Below are 19,120 nucleotides of genomic sequence, written 5' to 3' on the forward strand. Positions count from 1 at the left end.
GGATAACTGTGAACTGGGTCGCTTTCAGTCAGATTTAGGTATTGCATACAAAATTGTATGCAGTAATGTTTTTTTCCCTGTAAATGATTTTTTTTTTCTGTTTTAATTGAAAGAATATGCATGCAAACAACCACTTTAAACTCAATGTAAATCATTCTAAAGTTGACTGTAAAAGAAATAGAATTTTTGTAATTAAGAGTTGTCAAAATCTGGAATGCCCTACCTGATTCACTTGTCTCACCTACAAATTTTCACAGTTATCCGTCACAAATTGACTTCCGTGGGCCTTACTTCAGAGGTGGCATTCAGCAGGTTCTCACCAGTTCTGGAGAACTGGTAGCGCAAATTTTGAGTAGTTTGGAGAACCGGCAAATACCACCTTTGACTGGCCCCACCCCCATCTATTCTCTGCCTCCTGAGTCCCAGCTGATCAGGAGGGAATGGGGATTTTGCAGTATCCTTCCCCTGGAGTGGGGAGGGAATGGGGAATTTGCAATATCCTTCCCCTGGAGTGGTGAGGGAATGGAGATTTTACAGTATCCTTCCCCTGGAGTGGGGAGGGAATGGAGATTTTGCAGTATCCTTCCCCTGGAGTGGGGAGGGAATGGAGATTTTGCAGTATCCTTCCCCTGGAGTGGGGAGGGAATGGAGATTTTACAGTATCCTTCCCCTGGAGTGGGGAGGGAATGGGGATTTTGCAGTATCCTTCCCCTGGAGTGGGGAAAGAATGGGGATTTTGCAGTATCCTTCCCCTGGAGTGGGAAGGGAATGGAGATTTTGCAGTATCCTTCCCCTGGAGTGGGAAGGGAATGGGGATTTTACAGTAACCTTCCCCTGCCACACCCACCAAGCCATGCCCACAGAACCAGTAGTAAAAAAAAAATTGAATCCCACCACTGCCTTACTTCATACTTAAGTGGTCAGTAGAGGGGGTATGCATAAGCGCCCTAGTGTGCCTATCATCTCTATCATTGTAATTTTATACTATTCCTGTTTTTGCTTCTGTTTGACAAATTGCAATAAATAAATAAAAATAAATTGCAAAATGTTAGCCGAAAGTCCCTTCTTTTCAGTGTGATTTTTGAAGAGTCGCTAAACAAACTGTTGGAAGTTGAGGGCTGACCAGGATTATTATTATAGATGGCATGGAGGTTTAGATTTGCATTAATTTTGTAGGTTTTCTTTCGCTGCCTTTCCTAGCAGTGACATTATTGCCCTGATTCCTATTAGCCCGTCTTAAGATAAATGAGTGATACCTTCGAAATTCATTCCTATCTCCAGCTTGCATCAGTGCCACAATGGTATTTGTCACCGAAGTCCCAATATTGGCTCCCATTATGATTGGGATCGCATGCTTGACGCTCAACACTGCAAAAATAAATGTATAATATAGTAAGGATTACAGGTGAAAATGTAACAAAGGAGAACTTTTGGCTCATACATGACTGCTTCAGTGCCTGGAAGGTACCGAATTCCACTTCTCCCAATTGCTTTCTACCAAACTTTTGTATGCACAGAGTTTATACAAAACATAAACAGGCTGTATAAACAGAGGCGCAGAATCAAAATCACGTGAAGTATTAGTACCGCTTTGTAAAACCTTAGTTAAGGCCACACCTGGAATGCTGCATCCAGTTTTGGTCACCGCGATATAAAAAAAGATGCGGAGACTCTGGAAAGAGTGCAGAGAAGAGCAAGAAAGAGGATTAGGGGACGGGAGACTAAAACATATGAAGAACGGTTGCAGGAACTGGGTTTGGCCAGTGTACAGAAAAGAAGGACTAGGGGAGACATGATAGCAGTCTTCCAATATCTCAGGGGCTGCCACAAAGAAGAGGGAGTCAAGCTATTTTCCAAGGCACCTAAGGGCAGGACAAGAAGCAATGGGTGGAAACTAACTAGTGGTGGGATTCAAATAATTTAACAACCGGTTCACTGCTCTAATGACCAGCTGGCTGGGCATGGCTCAGTGGTCATGTGATCGTATGGGCAGGGCCAACTCAACGTCATTCACGTCTATGGGCGCTTCATCTTAGCTGTTATAATGTAATAAGGGTTAACCAGAGAGGCAGTTTCTGTAAGCAGGGCAATAAAGATTAGGCTAGAAACAACACCAGAGTGTTCCTTCCTGCCTTCCTTACAGGATTAGCCCTGTGAAGTGGGGAAAAAAACAAAAGGAGATTTCTTCCAACAACCGGTTCTCCAAATTGCTTTGAAAGTTAACAACCAATTCTCCCGAATAAGTGCGAACCGGCTGAATCCCACCACTGATAACTAACCAAGCAGAGAAGCCACTTAAAATGGAGGAGAAATTTCCTGACAGTTAGAACAATTAATCAGTGGAACAACTTGCCTCCAGAAGTTGTGAATGCTCCAACACTGGAGGTTTTTAAGAAGAAACTGGACAATCACCCATCTGAAACAGCCAGAAATGCCCAAAAACCAGGCAGGCGCCCACGGGCCAGCTGGTCTTTGGGTTTCCGGAGCTCCAGAGTGCATGCGGGCACACATCAGTGGTGGTTTGCAGGTGGTACTCCCCGGTACGGGTGTACCGGAGCCTGCCCGGAGGGCCCACCCGCCCGCCCAAGCTCCTTACCCTTCCTTTAAGCCTTTGGCGCTTCCGTGCATGCACATGGCACGTACAGCACCTGCGGGACGCTCCACCGAACAGCTGGAGCGTTGCAGAGGCTTGCAGAGGCGTCACAGGCAGGTATGACACATGCGCGCACCGCACGCATCCATGTGGGTAATACCGGGCCCGTTCCAACCATACCGGTTGGAACAGGATCTGGAAGCCACCATTGGTCTCGATGGGCACTGGAGTGCTGGAAAATGCCCTGAAAATGGCCAGAAAAACAGCCAGAAATGCCCACAAACCAGGCAGCCGCATACCGGCCAGCTGGTCTTCGGGTTTCCAGAGCTCCAGAGAGCGCATGTATGCATTGCATACATGTTCCGGTTTGTGCACTCGGTGCCGAAAAGGTTTACCATCACTGGTACAGTTGACTCACATGAAGAAGACACCATGCTGACCATGATAGAAGAAGGCAATTACTAGTGGATTGCTCTCTTGTTCTTTCCCTATTTTGTGGCTGACAAACTCTCAAAAGAAGTTACGAAATCCAAAAAAACGTTCTATGGTTGACTCACGTGAAGAAGACACCATGCTGACAATGATAGAGGAAGACGTGCTAGAACTTTGCACCATCACTGTCACCAGAACGCCGATGACTAGGCCTGCGACGGGGTTTGATAAGACGGAACCATCCTTGAAAATGTCTCCTGCTGCTTTGCCTGTAGAAATAAAACTTACAGGTAGTCCTCGACTTGCGACAGATCATTTAGTGACCGTTGCAAAGTTGCAACGGCTCTGAAACAAAGCGACTGAGGCCCATTTATCACACTTATGACCATGGCAGCCTCTCCATGGTCAAAATTTGGATGCTTGGTGACTGGTTCATACTTATGACGGTTGCAGTGTCCCAGGGTCATGTGGTCACCTTTTTGCAACCTTCTTATCAGCAAAGTCAATGGGGAAATCAGATTCACTTAACAACTGGGGTGACTCATTTAACAACTGTGGTGGAAAAGGTGGTAAAACGGGGCAAAATTCACTTAAATATTTTGCTTAGCAACATAAATTTTAGGCTCAATTAGGGTCTTAAATGGAATACTACAGCTTTAAATAACCTTCATAACACTAGAACCTCCATAACAAAAAGAACAATATCTGGCGATGATCTGATAGACCTCACAGGATGTGAACCATAGCATAAAGAACAGAGGTTTACATTTATTAGACATTCTGATTATATAAAGGATCACACAGAGCAAAGAGTACAATAACCATGTGCTTTACTGCTCAACTACTCTATTTAACTGCAACAGGAAACTCTACTTAGAGCAAAAGACCATAGAGAAAATACCATAGATCCAAACTTGTAAATACTGCCATCTACTGGCTGAATACTACTGTAGTTGTTGCACAGAAATACATTCCAACAATGAATTCCAACAACGTCATATCACCAGTCTTTCAAAAAAAGACGGTGGAAAAATATCCCTTAAATTGTATTTAATTACAATACTTGTCTTCGTAGCATGAAAGACCTATAGGGAAGGGAACTTGTTTCCTTAACTGGAGATGAAGACTAAAAGGGTTCCCACAACTTTTTGCATATGGGTGTACACACCGATCTACCTTCTTCAAGTGTCTGTGAAAGGTGTTTTATCTATTGAATCTCCTGGATAAGACGTTCTCCGTCACCCTGTGCATTACCAAACATTTAAGACTCTAGATTAAGAGATTAGTTTGGGGTAAGAGATTAAGTCATAGATTGGCAGCTACCTGCACAATGTTACAACAGTGCAAGTTGAAGGAAACAAACAGGTCTCCTCCCACACCACACCCACTACATCCCCATGTGGTTGACATCTCTTATGCCCAGTAGGCCTCAGAGGCTGATTGTGTTCAACTAAGGAAGCCCAGGAAAACTGAGTTTAGCCAGCCTTGCTCCGAGAACCCTTGTGAGATATTAATTCTCTACATACAGCGTCTTTTAAGGGTGTCAAATAGAGGAAATGGTAAGAGTGGTGAGTCAATTGACAGCTAATCTCCTAAATGGGAAGAAACCTGGGAAATAAAACATCTCGGTGTGTTCAAAGAATTGTTGTTGTTAGTTGCGAAGTCATGTCCGACCCATTGGGACCCCATGGAGAACATTCCTCCAGGCCTTCCTATCCTCTGCCATCCTCTGGAGTCTATTTAAGCTCACGCCAGCTGCTTTGGTGACTCCATTCAGCCCCCTCCTTCTCTGCCGTCCCCTTCTTCTTCTTTTGCCCTCCATCGTTCCCAGCATGAGGCTCTTTTCCAGGGGGTCCTTCTTCCTTCTCATTAGGTGGCCAAAGTCTTTGAGTTTCCTCTTCAGGATCTGGCCTTCTAAAGAGCATCCAGGGTTGATCTCCTCTAGGACTGACCGGTTGGATGGCCTTGCAGTCCAAGGGACTCAATGCAGGAGTCTTCTTCTCCAGCACCAGAGTTCAAAGGCCTCCATTCTTTGGCACTCAGCCTTCCTTATAGTCCAACTTTCACAGCCATCCATTGCAACTGGGGAAACCGCAGCCTTGACTATACGCCCTTTTGTTGGCAAGGTGACTACGTCTTATAAATAAGTCTGGGAAAATCCTCTTCACGTTTCCGTGTTTGGTTCAGTCAAATATTAAACATGCCTTTTATTCAAATCATTGCTGCTCTGATTTCCTTGGGAAAACCCATCTGGGTGAATTTTAGCAACAACAGAGAGCAAGGATGCCTGGGCACAAAACATCCCTTACGATGTGTTTTGCTTTATTGGTGGCCTCTTCCTCATCACCCACTGATGAAGGGTAGATCTTTCAGCCTGTTATTTTGTCCCAAAGACTTGAGAAGATGCACCAAAGTCTCTAAATATATATGGAGGTTCTCAATCATTCAGGCCATGGCTGTCATAAAGATGTTTTTATTTTATTTTAAAGACAACTGGACTTTCTGATTTTACTTTTAAGACTTTTCCAAGAAGCTTCTTCAGTTTTGACTAACTGGTGGGGGAATGGGACAGAACTGAAGAAGCTTCTTGGAAAAGTCTTAAAAGTAAAATCAGAAAGTCCAGTTGTATTTAAAATAAAATAAAAAACATCTTTATGACAGCCATGGCCTGAATGATTGAGAACCTCCATAGATATTTAGAGACTTTGGTGCACCTTCCCATGTCTTTGGGACAAAATAACAGGCAGGAAGATCTACCCCTCATTAGTGCGTTGATGTTCTAATGAGGAAGTGATCTCTTTGAGATAAATCCATTCCTTGGATATCAGCCAGTTAAACATCTAGTTAAATCAGGTTTTCTATATGAGCCCAAGATCAAGACCAAGCAATCCATATAAAGCTGTGCTTAGAAAGTTTGTTGAGGACTGCGGAGTCCTGGGTTCAAGACCCCAGTCAGCTATGGAGCTTTCTGTTGTGGTCTGCCAGCGGTCTGCAAAGCTGGCAGCAGAGTCAGACAGTGAGGAGGTTGAGGAGGAACATGGGCCAGCAGTGGAGTCTGGGGAGACTCGGACTCGGACTCTGTGTCGGAGGCAGAGAGGAGGCTGTGGCCATCTGGGAGTTATGTGCTGCCTCCAGAGTCTGACATCAGCGAGGCAGAGGAATAGGGGGAGCCTGTTCCCAGTGCGCACCTGTGCAGAGCTGCCAGAAGGCAAGAACAGTTAAGACAAAAGGAGTAAGGCTTGGAGCTGATTGGCCCCTCCCATAAGACATAAAGGAGGAGCAAAGGCACGTGAGCCTTTGCAGGAAGCAACTTTGTTTGTTCTGGTCAGTTCAAAGTCTGAAACTCTGTTTTGATTCTGTGCTCCATGTCAAGCCTTGCCAAGCTAATTGCCCATTAGGTCTTTGGCAGGGTTTCAAGGGAGATAAAGGTGGGTGCTTATCAGCTTTATCCCGAAAGACTTTGGCAGACTTCAGCCGGACTCTTTACAAACTATTTGTGACTCATTACAGGCTGTGAACAAACATAATTCACAGCCGTTAAAATAAAAAGAGGGTTTTTGGGACTAAGTGTGTGCTTTTTACTGTCTCAGGACAGTAAAGGAAGAGACACTTTCTTGGATGCCTTTGACCCCTGCCTTTTCTCTCAGCCCAGTCTAGCTCACAAAACTGTTGCTAAACTAATGGGGGTGTGACCTTATATAGGCTGCCAGGAGCCTCTTAGAACCGTGTTTACCAACCTCAGCCACTTCAACATGGATGGAGTCCAAGGCTGGCTGGGGATTTCTGAGAACTGAAGTCCACCCATCTTAAAGTTTGTTGACACTGCCTTAGAGGAAAGATTAATTACTTCGGCTACTCCAGAACTAGTGAGAGCAACAATCCTCCGTGTAATGATGTATGGGTGTGAGAGTTGGACACTAAGAAAGGCTGATTGAAGAAGAACTGGCGCCTGTGACCTGTGGCACGGCATAAATTATTGTCTACACCATGGACACTCAGAGCAATCAACAAAGAGGTGTTGAATTGTGCCAGCGACATTAGCGAAAATATTTTCAAACAGATCCACTGGAAAAGGCCCAAGGAACATATTGTCATATGTGGTGGACATGCACAGCAGCAAAAAAACATGGCATTTTGGCCTTAGCAAGTTGGCCACAGCGAATTGTCATAACCCCATCTACGTTTGCTATCCTTAGTACCAATAATCCTGATTATATAATGTCTTAAAAACAGAATTATTTCTGGTTCTTTTGGAGCTGCCATAAATGCTCCTTGTAGCTTTTATTTGCACATTCCTCGGTCTTGAAGAGCAGTTCTTTTGGGGTTGCAATGCTTAAAAATATTTATTCTGCAGAAATGAAGCCGATAAGACTTTCTCTATCCTCAAATAACATACATTGTAATGTACTGAGTTAGAGACACTTGAAATTCTTGCCTTACCTCCAACTAACTGGAAAGCAGAGCTGAGCACGTCCAAGGAGCAAACGAAAAAGTAAAGCAATCCGAGCAGAAGAATAAATTTCCCGGCGCCTCGCAAAACATAAAGGACTTTGTGTTTTCCATCGAGCTCTGCAAAAGACAAAGGGAGCGTTTGTGTGTAATTAGCACAAAATATAAGTCTCAAAAATCTCATCTATAAGTTCATGGAGTCAAGGTTGATAATAGGAGCCCTGTGGATAATAAACCAGAAGGAATGTTCTCATCATTAAAATTTAACTTTAGCTAAAAGGAGTTTTTTTTTAAAACGAAGCTTTAAAAAACATTTTAAAAGGGTCCTTTACTTTGAAAGAGAAAATACCATTTCATGTTTAGATTCTTTTATTGATAGAGCTCATCCTATTTCTTTTAGCATGCACACACACACACACACACACACACACATGTCTTTCCATATATGTGTGTGTGTGTGTGTTTGTTGCATTTTTGCTGATAAATAAATGAAGGGAAACTAGTATAGATCTATTTCAAGCTATTTAGCTCTCATCAGCTAGCCATACCCTTCTGGGATTCGAACTTGGGGCTGTTTTTACATATTAGGCAGTTATATTAACCTCTAAGCCACAAGCTCTCCTCCCTTATCAGCTGAGCCAGGGGAATGATTGAGTGTTTTTTTTTCTTTTGTCAAAGCACCTGAATTTGCAGAATTCTCAGTGCTGTGCATTAACTGAGACTCAATTAAGAGAATATCAAATGTGGAGGAAGAGGTTATCGCTTAATACTGCTTTGTCATCATTCGTGGTGATGCGCCATGCCCCATTTTGTCCTTCCAGCCCGCCATTTGCTTTCAAAGCAAAGAAACAAAACAGAGAAGATTGAAGTTATGAATGAAGAAATCACGCCATCTGAAACAAAACCTGTTAGATTGGGTAATGGATAGGCACACACAGACTTAACGGTAACAACAGCTCTTTATTGAGTACAACAAGTGAGAACAATCCAGCGAAGGTTGAGTCTGACAGCAGTCCTTTTATAGGGAGCTGTCAGACCCTTCGACCAATGGGATTAAACCTCTGTTCCCGCCGGAACAGAGGACCTTGGTGGAAACCACTGAAGTTAGAGCAAGTATCTAACACCCCTCCCCTCTTGGATGGAACAATCCTACTTGTTACGTAGTCACGCAGATAGGCGGGATTTTGGGTAGCTCTGCCTGACCTGCGCAGTTCAGTAGGAGGGGTTTCCTTGGACAGGTCGGAGGGACCTGTTTGCTATGCTTGATGGAAGCTCCTGGAACCTTTCACAGGCCGTGGCTGGAGCTTCTAGAGACGTTTCGTTTGGAGCTCGCTGTGGGCCTGCAACATAACTAGATAAGTTTCCCAGTACCCTCGGGCTTGAGTTGCCTGTGGAAGGAGTGCGTGTTTGCTCCGTTTGGGTAGGGCTTTGGCTAACTTGTGCAGGAGTTACCTCTGGTTGTCTAAGAGTGGAGTTGGAGAGGCGGCCACGGAGTTGGGCAATGTGCCTTCTCCAATTCCTACCGTCCTTGAGCTCTAGGAGGTAAGAGCGAGGGCCGGTGATGCCTATCACTGTGGTAGGAATCCACAGAGTTCCCCGGCGTAGTTGTGGGCGTATACTGAATCCTGTATGCTAAATATCCGAATCTTGCTTGTGGAGTCTGGGGGCGATGAGGCAGAATAATTGGGGTGTAGCCAGTCTAAGTGGGACCTTAGCCGCGACCCATGAGAAGCTCAGAGGGGCTTCTCCCAGTAGTGGCACTGGGCGTGATGTGCTGAATTAGTAAGTAATGGTCAACCCCTGTTTGCCAATCTCCTGGGCCCATCCTAGAGAGGGCCTCTTTTGCAGTTCTCACCATTCTCTCCACCTGACCATTGGAGGCCGGGTGGAATGGCGCGACCAGGGCATGCCTGATTCCCTGAACTGGTAGGAAGGTCTCAAATTGCACGGCTATGAATTGGGGCCTGTTGTCAGAGACCAAGATGTCGGGCAGGCCATGCATGGAGAAAAGTCTCCATAGCACCTTGATGATCGCTTCTGCCGTAGTAGAGGTCATCAGGACTACCTCTAACCATTTCGAGTAGGTGTCCACAACTATGTATGGCTATGAACTGGGCCAGCCAAGTCAATGTGCACCCTAGACCATGGTGCTTGAGGTTGCTCCCACTCCTCTGGGGGAGCCTCTGGGGGAGCTGGTCTGGACTCCTGGCATGGTGTGCAGGTAGCCACTCATTCTTCGATCTCCCTGTCCATGTTAGGCCACCACACGTAACTCCTAGCCAAAGACTTCATCCTGACAATTCCAGGATGCCCTATGTGTAAAGCCTCTAATACTGCAATGCACAGTTTGGGTGGAACAACAACCAGGTCCCCCCACAGTAAACAGCCTTTAACAACAGACAGGTTATTTCTCTTATGATAATACATTTTGAAATCAGACCAAACAGGCCCCTTGGGCCACTCCCTCCACACCCAGTTCAAAACCTGTTTGATCATGGGGTCTCTGGCACAGTGCGGGCAACGTCACTAAGCGAGACGGAACCAGTCTCTAAACAGTCAATGCAAAAAACTGGCATCTCGGGGGTAGAGTCTGGGAGTAGTTCGTTGGTGCTCTTGTTGACACCGGTCACTTCCAGCCCCAGGGCTTCGAACCAGTCAAGCCTCAGGAGGTTCTACAGGTTTCCGCTGACCACCATCACTGGGAGCTGGCCGCTGAAGTTGTTGAAGTTCACCAGGAAGGTGTCTTGGCCCACGATAGGGATTCGGTTCCCCTGGTAATCGCGAAGGCGGATGTCAGGGGTGCAAAGATGCTGCTTCTTTAGGCTAGGGATAGCCTGCTTTAGGGTAGACCACAGCATCCTTGGTCCACCCTAAAGCAGGACCTTGGTGGAAACCACTGAAGTTAGAGCAAGTATCTAACAAAACTCATCCAAATGGTCTTTTCTATTCCCCACCCCTTCCCCAACCTATCACATTCCATGAGGAGAACTTCAAGGGAAGTTCTTAGAACCTGCAGAAATTGAAACAAAGGCCATCCATTCTCTGACAATAGAGCCTCACCTGACCATTTGACTCCGGTATCCTGAAGTTCTGGTAGCTTCCACGGATCCTCTTCCTCCTCTTCGGATGCAGCAGTCAAAGCAATGGTGGAATACGCAGGCAGAAGTTCCACCTGATTTCCCATGGAAATGACCCCATCTGATGGACCAAACAAGCAAAGCAACATTACCATCAGTTGACCAATAGGAGATGTGGAAGTTTCTTTTTCAATGGTTGCATTGGAGATACGGAAGACAGGAGAGGACAGATTAGGAGAAGGCGCTTCCATTTTACCTTTGGTATCTTTTCCCTGTTTGTCAGACATGATCTTCTTGGATTTTGAGGAAGGGTCTTCAATATATTTATTGGTCTCTGTGTCTTCCAGCTCAGGCCACGGAGCCATGTCCTGGAAGACATTGGGGTCGGAGAGAAAGGTCAATATTGAACGCTCTGCTATCATATTTTCAAAGTTATGTCAAACAACCATTCCTTAAAAGCAATGGCTTAGTTAAAAACCATCATCTTGTGTTTAAACAGATATAACAAATAACAGAAAACAGAGTTGGAAGCAGGGGTGAAATTCAGCAGGTTCTGACAGGTTCTGGAGAACCGATAGCAGAAATTTTGAGTAGTTCAGAGAACCGGCAAATACCACTTCTGGCTGACTCCAGAGTGGGGAGGGAATGAAGATTTTGCAGTATCCTTCCCTTGCACACCCACCAAGCCACACCCACAGAGCCAGTAGGGAAATATTTTGAATTTCACCCCTGATTGGAAGGGATCTTATAGGTCATCTAGTCCAACCCCCCGCCCAAGCAGGAGACCTTACACCATTTCTGACAAATGATAGTCCAATCTCTTCTTGAAAGCCTCAAGTCATGAAGCTTCTACAACTTCTGAAGGCAACTTCTGTTCCATGGGTGGATTGTTCTCCCTGTCAGAACATTCCTCCTTATTTCCAGGTTGAATTTCTCCTTGTTCAGTTTCCATCCATTATTCCTTGTCTGGCCTTCAGGTGCCTTGGAGAATAGGTTGACTCCCTCCTCTCTGTGGCAGCCCCTCAACTATTGAAAGACTGCTATCCTGTCTCCCCTGGTCCTTCTCTTCCCTAGACTAGCCAGGCCCAGTTCCTGAAACCGTTCATCGTATGTTTTAGCCTCCATTCCCCTCATCATCTTTGTTGCTCTTCTCTGCACTCTTTCTAGGGTCTCCACATCTGAGCAGGTGGCAATTAGTTGGCTTTGGTTCTTCTAATTGGAAGCTAAGCATGGTTAGGCCTAGTTAGTATTCAGTTGGGAGATTTCTAAAGAATTTCAGGACTGTAGGCTAGCTTGCATCTCTCGAGAAGATAACATTGAGCTTGAAGTCATAAGAGAGGACATAACTCACCTAACAAATGTCTCACTCAGCAGCATAAGTCTTGGGTTCAATTGTGGCCATAAATCAAGGACCACCTATCTTATCTTTCTCCATCCAATGGCAAGAAGAAGAAACAAAGGGCCTTTTGTAATCATTCCATTCTTGTCAAAATTGACTTTTGCAGGGAGAAAAAGATCTCTAAAACCCACTAATGCAGGGGTCACCAATCTTTTGGACTTCAGGGACCAGTAAATTCATAAGTTTAAATCCCATGGACCACTAATATGAATTAGTGGCAGGATGGGGTCCTTCAGGCACTTAGCTTGGCTGCCTGTTAGCGGACAGAAGTGCCCAGAGTCAACCCTAAATTTGCTGCAGTGGTGGGTTCTGGATCCCGTTCCAACCAGTACGGTTGAAACGGGCCTGGCAGCTTCCATATGGACATGCGCAGCGCACACATGCGTTTTAGCGCCTCCGCGACATTCCAGCTGCTCAGTGAAGCATCGCGCAGGTGCTTTACATGCCATGCGCATGCGTGGAAGTGCCAATCATATTACACCATTCTGTATTATTTATTATGGCTGCTCATTTGGGGTGGGGGAGGGGGAACCCATCCATGAAACTGTTGGGAGTCTTCAAAGCTTAAACATTTGAGATGATACTAAGTTATCTAAAGTGATTCAAGCGTTAAGATCAGGATTGGAATCATTGCCTTTCTGGCCCAGTTTGGGGCAAGATGTCCTAACAGGAGTATCTCTGCGTGTCAAAAAGGCAAGATGGTAACTGTTCAAACTTTATATATATAGCGCATTACAGACCAAGCAAATTAATTACCTCCTGCAAACTCCACTCCCCTTTCGCTCCTCTTTGATTTCCTCGGGGAGGGGCCATTCATCTTCCACTGGTGGCCTTACTCCCAAGTTGACCCCTGCTCCTTAGCTGTTCCATTCATCTGGCAGCTCTGTGCATGCTCACACTGGGAACAGGCTCCAGCTGTTCGTCTGCCTCACTGATGTCTGACTCTGAAGGCAGCTGATAACTGTCAGACGGCCCTGGCCCCCTCTCTGCCTCTGACACAGAGCCCTCATCAGAGCCTTCCCCAGACTCCAGGACTGGTCCATCTTCCTCCCCAACCACCTCACTTCCGACTCTGCTGCCAGCTCCACTGGTCATTGGCTGGCCACAACACTATTCAAATGTTGATCACCTGATGATGATGGGGATGTTGCAAAGGTCCTAATGGCTGTAAGTCACATTTTTAACGCTGTTGTAACTTGGAACGGACTCTAAATGAACTATTGTAAGTCGTACTCCAAGTGTGGCCTCACTAGCACAGGACAGAGATGATCTCATGACCTTCGGAATATCTTCCCAACAAAATCCTTTGGGACCATTTTCAAGGCTTCGCCACAGAGTCGAGCGATGGACTTTAACTGGCTTTTCGAAAGTGGTAGATAGGGCTGTGTTTCTCTCTCTCCTTAACTTTCATGAGACATATTATCTCGAGCGCTAATTGACTGCCATAAAGCTCATTCGCTCTCCTAGGGGCAGAGTGCAAACTGTGTTACTCAGCTAACAGTTTTACATTACTCTGTTCTCAGCATTACTATCTCCTGATTATTTTATGCAGTTTGTTTTCATTTATTGTATCGTTCACCACTGGTTCTTCAAAAGGAAAGCAGGATAAAGATTAAAAGAAAGGAATAAGTAATATTCGGCATGAACAACATCTATCTTTCTGCAACTAAAGGTAAAGATTCCCCTCGCACATATGTGCTAGTCGTTCCTGACTCTAGGGGGCAGTGCTCATCTCCGTTTCAAAGCCAAAGAGCCAGCGCTGTCCAAAGACGTCTCCGTGGTCATGTGGCCGGCATGACTAAATGCCAAAGGCGCATGGAATGCTGTTCCCTTCCCACCAAAGGTGGTTCCTATTTTTCTACTTGCGTTTTGTACATGCTTTTGAATTGCTAGGTTGGCAGAAGCTGGGACAAGGAACGGGAGCTCAGTCCATTACACGGTGCTAGGGATTCGAACCGCCGAACTGCCGACCTTCCTGATCGACAAGCTCAGCGTCTTCGCCACTGAGCTACCGTATAGACCAAGGATTAACTTTATAAACTGAAAAGCATGCCTTACTTTTGTCATATGTGTTTTTATGTTGTACGCTGCCCTGAGTCCTTTGGGAGAAGGGCAGCATAGAAGTCCAATAAATCAAATCAAATCAATTACTGCTCAGGTTAACATTCCTATGATAACTATAGTGTGCCAATCTGATCTAGTTACAACTCCAACTCAAGTTTCAAATATAGAGTGGCATCTGTTTCCTGCCTAACACAGTTAGAAGTTTCCTCAATATAAAAAGTTCTTTACTTTGGCATGCGTGAGGATGTGCTGTGATGGTGGCACATGAAACATGTCCTTCTCCATTGCATATTGTACTACAATACTGAAGCTCACTCATCCTCAAGAGTCAACTGGGCTTTGCTTTTCCTTGGAGACATTTCTCTTCTCATCCAAGAAGCTTCTTCAGTTCTGACTGATTGCTGGAGGATGGAAGGATTTATATTCCTTGCAGACAGCTGGTCATTTGCATCCTTTTTAGAGAGTCGTTGAGGCCACCTGGAGGTTTATATGTGTTGTCAAAAAAGCCCTCTGTGTCAAAACTGAACAGCCCTCTCTCAACAGAGGAGGAGGGATACGACATCGTGTATCTCCTGGCTACAACACAGATCCTTTCAGCAGTTCCAAGAAGGCTCTACACCCATTTGCACCACTCAGGTGACCCTGAGGACACGGACAAGCCTCCAAGTGGCCTCGATGACTCTCTAAAAAGGATGCAAATGACCAGCTGTCTGCAAGGAGAATCAATCCTTCCATCTCCCCACCACTCAGTCAGAACTGAAGAAGCATCTTGGATGAGAAACGAAAGGAAAAACAAAGCCCAGTGGCCTTGTGAAAAAGCACCTTTGACTAAGAATCTCTGTAGACATTCAACTCACCTATTCATCCATTACTGATAAGACAGTTTTATCTCCAGGCATTACATTTGGATGGTGGCTTGTCCATTATTTATAATGCAGCTAAATCCTAGGTGTCAACATATGAAATAAAACAGGAATTTATGTGTAGTGCATGTGAACGGGACTAGAAGCAAGCCATGTTCGTATTTGGCTCTTATTATTTAGACTTTATAAAGTAACAGTTATGAGTTCAGATAGATTAGATACCGTTCCAAGGTCAGGATTATGGATAAGGGCCAAATTAATTTTAGTTCAGCTAAGAGATCTTAGGATGATTTCTCAGTTCATTTAAACCTCTCTTCTCAATTTTATGTTTGTCGTTGTTTATATCGTCAAACATACAATAAGATGCAGAATTTAGTCCTCTTTTAGCATTAATTCACAGACGTCGTTGTGGATTATAAGCATTTTGCTATAAACATATTGGAGGCAATTAAAGAGCTTGCATTATCAACACAAAATTATTGCATTTTGAATTGCCTGTTTTATATTTTATGCTAGTGAGAACATCCCCAACAATCCAGTTTTGGTTGTCATGATGTAAAAAAGATGTTGTGACTCTGGAAAGAGTGCAGAGAAGAGCAACAAAGAGGATTAGGGGACTGGAGGCTAAAATATATGAAGAATGGTTGCAAGAACTGGGCATGTCTAGTTTAATGACAAGAAGGACCAGGGGAGACACAATAGCAGTCTTCCAATATCTCAGGGGCTGCCCCAAAGAAGAGGGAGTCAAGCTATTATCAAAAGTACCTGAGGGCAGGACAAGAAGCCGTGGGTAGAAACTAATCAAGGAGAGAAGCAACTTAGAACTGAGAAGAAATTTCCTGACAGTGAGAACAATTAATCAGTGGAACAGCTTGCCTCCAGAAGTTGTGAGTCATCCAACACTGGACGTTTTTAAGATGATGTTGGACACCATTTGTCTGAAGTGGTGTAGAGTTTCCTGCCTAAGCAGGGGGTTGGACTAGAAGACCTTCAAGGTCCCTTCCAACTCTCTTATTCTAAATTCTAATCATCTTCAACAACCATTCTCAACTTCCTTTGGGGAAAAAGATCCTATTCCCTCCATGAAGCATTTTCTATTCAATTAAATGTCACAATTAGCAGGGTAGGATAATTTCAGGCTGGCTGGCAAAGATTCAGTGCAGAGGCACAGAAACCTTCCCGCCCATCTCCTCAATTTAAAAACCAGTCTACCCTTGGCTTCAATTTTGTTTTGAAAAAATACACAATACACAAAAGTTGGCAAATACACAAAAACGAAATGAAACAAAAGCTAGGCACACACCATTCCTAAGAGGCTGCACCGTGGTTAACACAACTACAAATTGTTTGATCCTTCCAAATGTAACCCTGGCTTACGCACAGCCACAGATGCAACCAGGTTAAAAAACTTCACATAGAAGTTCAGTCGAATAGTTCCAGCTTGTCCAATTAGTTCTTCCTCGTTAATTATGTTTTTTTTTTCCTTCCCCCTGCTTCCCACCCGCCACCCCAGGGACTTTCTAATGAAATCATCGGTGACAAGACTGTTTTGCATGATGGAACAAGCGATGATTTTAAAGAAGAGCTTGGAGCAGCCGAAAATTACAAGGGCGAGTTTTTCCTGCTCCTGGGACATCCCTCCCTGTCAGGATCTATGCACCGATCACATGCGCATGTCACCAGAAGCCAAACGAGAGAGAGAGAGAGAGAGAGAGAGAGAGAGAGAGAGAGAGAGAGAGGGAGAGGGAGAGAGGGAGAGAAGGAAGACACTGGGCATGAGTAACCTCTAAGTTTTGTGATTGCATCAAAGAAGCTATTCATTAAATTCAAAGCACTACCCATTCTTCCTAAGACGGATGCTCCAAGCTCTTCTTGCCAACAATTGTTACAATTCTGTCCTGCCTTTCTCAACCTCAAAACTGCTCCAAATAAAATAAAAATAACACAGCGCACTCAAATCTAAATAAATAATTCCAACAAGATCCAATGATGAGACCCAAATTCAGGAAAGCGTTAGATGTAATCGAATCGTTTTGTGCGAGGTTAGGAGTTTGAGTTTCACTGGACTTTTTCCTATTGATAAACTTTTTCAAAGTATAACACTTTAACTCACCACATCAAAAGCAAATTATCGTTCTCCCCTATTTTTAAATAGATATTTTAAAATATCTAATTGTTTAGATATTTTAGAATAGCCTGAAAATTTAAAAATATCTAATTATTGAGATATTTCAGAATAGCCTGAAAAGTGAAAAAATATCCAATTATTGAGATATTTAAGAATAGCCTGAAAAGTGAAAAAAATTCCAATTATTGAAATATTTAAGAATAGACTGAAAAGTGAAAAAATATCTAATTATTGAAATATTTAAGAATAGCCTGAAAAGTGAAAAAATATCTAATAATTTAGATATTTTAGAATAGCCTGAAAAATGAAAAATACGTAATGATTTAGATATTTTAGAATAGCCCGGAAATTTAAAAATATCTAATTATTGAGATATTTAAGAATAGCCTGAAAAGTGAAAAAATATCTAATGATTGAAATATTTCAGAATAGCCTGAAAAGTGAAAAAATATTTTAGAATAGCCTGAAAAATGAAAAATATGTAATGATTTAGATATTTTAGAATAGCCTGAAAAGTGAAAAATATCTAACAATTTAGATATTTTAGAATAGCCTGAAAAGTGAAAAATACGTAATGATTTAGATATTTTAGAATAGCCTGAAAAGTGAAAAATATCTAACAATTTAGATATTTTAGAATAGCCTGAAAAGTGAAAAATACGTAATGATTTAGATATTTTAGAATAGCCTGAAAAGTGAAAAATACGTAATGATTTAGATATTTTAGAATAGCCTGAAAAGTGGAAAAATCTACTAAAAAATCAACAATCCCATTAGCGGAAAGAAAGGATTTCCAGAGAATTAGACCTTACATCCCATCTTTACTTCCCTGCAATGAAAACAACCCCCTATCACCTTCAATTTTATTTTAGTTTTTTGATTCAATGCCTCTTTCATTAATAAGAAAACTTTGCCGCTTCCATCCTGGAGCAATCAAACATTCCAGGCACGATAAATGCCACTTTGAGCTCCGTCCCAAAAGTCTGTCAATCTGGATCTCACAAACAACATTTGTTCTTTCTTTGTCTTTATTCTTTTTTTTTGGTATTTGTTCAATTCGATTCATAAGACGGCAGCAAGATCAGGCAGATGAAAGCAAGAGAACCTGGCAAGGAAATACTGTACTGTCGCCACCAAAGCTGGAAGGGAACAGAAAGCTGCAGCTCCAATTACTCACCTGTTCCTTCCTTGTCCGATGAAGCTTTCCAACAGCTCTCCTGCTGGAGCTACAATAGATATATATATATAGACAACAGGTATTGGGCAAAGTCTGCTTTTCGCCGGGCTCACATTCCTAAATAGCTGTCAAGGCACAGCCTACCTGCAGTTTAATAATCCCTTAGCTTCTCTTTTTTTTTCTTCCTTCCTTCCTTTCTTTTCCACCCCCGTGAAAAGCTAGCTGGCGTGAAGACTAATTTTAAAAAAGTCCACCCTTTTGGTCATTCGGCTGCCAAAGCATGCCTGAGTATTACAGTCATTTAGCGGTGACTTCTTTTAATTGGCCAGCCTGTTTATTATACCTCTCCGGCTCATTCGGGACAAAACAAAGCAGGGTGTTAAAATAGGGCTTGCCCCCGGAGAGAAAAGTAATGTTTCCGGAGAAGGCTTATCTTCCCGGGGATCTGTTGCTAAAGAAAGGAAAAGATTAGCCGAACTGCACATAAATATTAAATCTCATTAGCTTAAGAAGCCTTTTGGAAACAATGGGACAACCCTGTTTAATTATTTGGCAAGGGCAGATACTTTGCTCAGCCACCTTGTTAGGATCCGTTGACTTTTTTGGGAGGGGTATCTGCGCCTTTTTGAGGGGAGGGGGGACAAAACGAAGAGTGGATGGAACCAGTAAGGGAGCAGGTCAGGAAGCATGTTGGAAAAGGCGTGGATGCCTCCTGAGAAGGGCCCAAAGTGTCTTATAATTATGACATAATGATCTGTTGGGAGATCAGGAGGAGCTCAACTTTTAAGAGAGTAACAGAGTTGGAAGGGACCTTGCAGGTCTTCTAGTCCAACCCTCTGCTCGAGCAGGAGAACTGACACCATTTCAGACAAATGATTGTCCAGTATCTTCTTAAAAACCTCCACCTCCACCCACAACTTCTTGTTCCACTGGTTAAT

The 19,120-nt window shown here is 43.7% G+C and overlaps 1 protein-coding gene across 1 annotated transcript in view; it reads right to left on the reverse strand.

Annotated features, from left to right (window-relative positions):
• Positions 1–18,624, reverse strand: part of SLC34A2 (solute carrier family 34 member 2) — a 34,990-nt gene extending 16,366 nt beyond the window's left edge. The window contains exons 1-6 of the mRNA XM_081958981.1: positions 18,183–18,624; positions 10,808–10,919; positions 10,535–10,672; positions 7,466–7,594; positions 3,151–3,294; positions 1,257–1,368 (exon numbers count right to left, since the gene is read on the reverse strand). Coding sequence (XP_081815107.1) covers positions 1,257–1,368; positions 3,151–3,294; positions 7,466–7,594; positions 10,535–10,672; positions 10,808–10,916 — 632 coding nt within the window. The 5' untranslated portion in view covers positions 10,917–10,919; positions 18,183–18,624. The remainder of the gene's footprint in view (positions 1–1,256; positions 1,369–3,150; positions 3,295–7,465; positions 7,595–10,534; positions 10,673–10,807; positions 10,920–18,182) is intronic.
• Positions 18,625–19,120: the final 496 nt, after the last annotated feature.

This window comes from Natrix helvetica (genome assembly GCF_964273705.1).
Source record: "Natrix helvetica genome assembly, chromosome: 7".
Taxonomy (NCBI): domain Eukaryota; kingdom Metazoa; phylum Chordata; class Lepidosauria; order Squamata; family Natricidae; genus Natrix; species Natrix helvetica.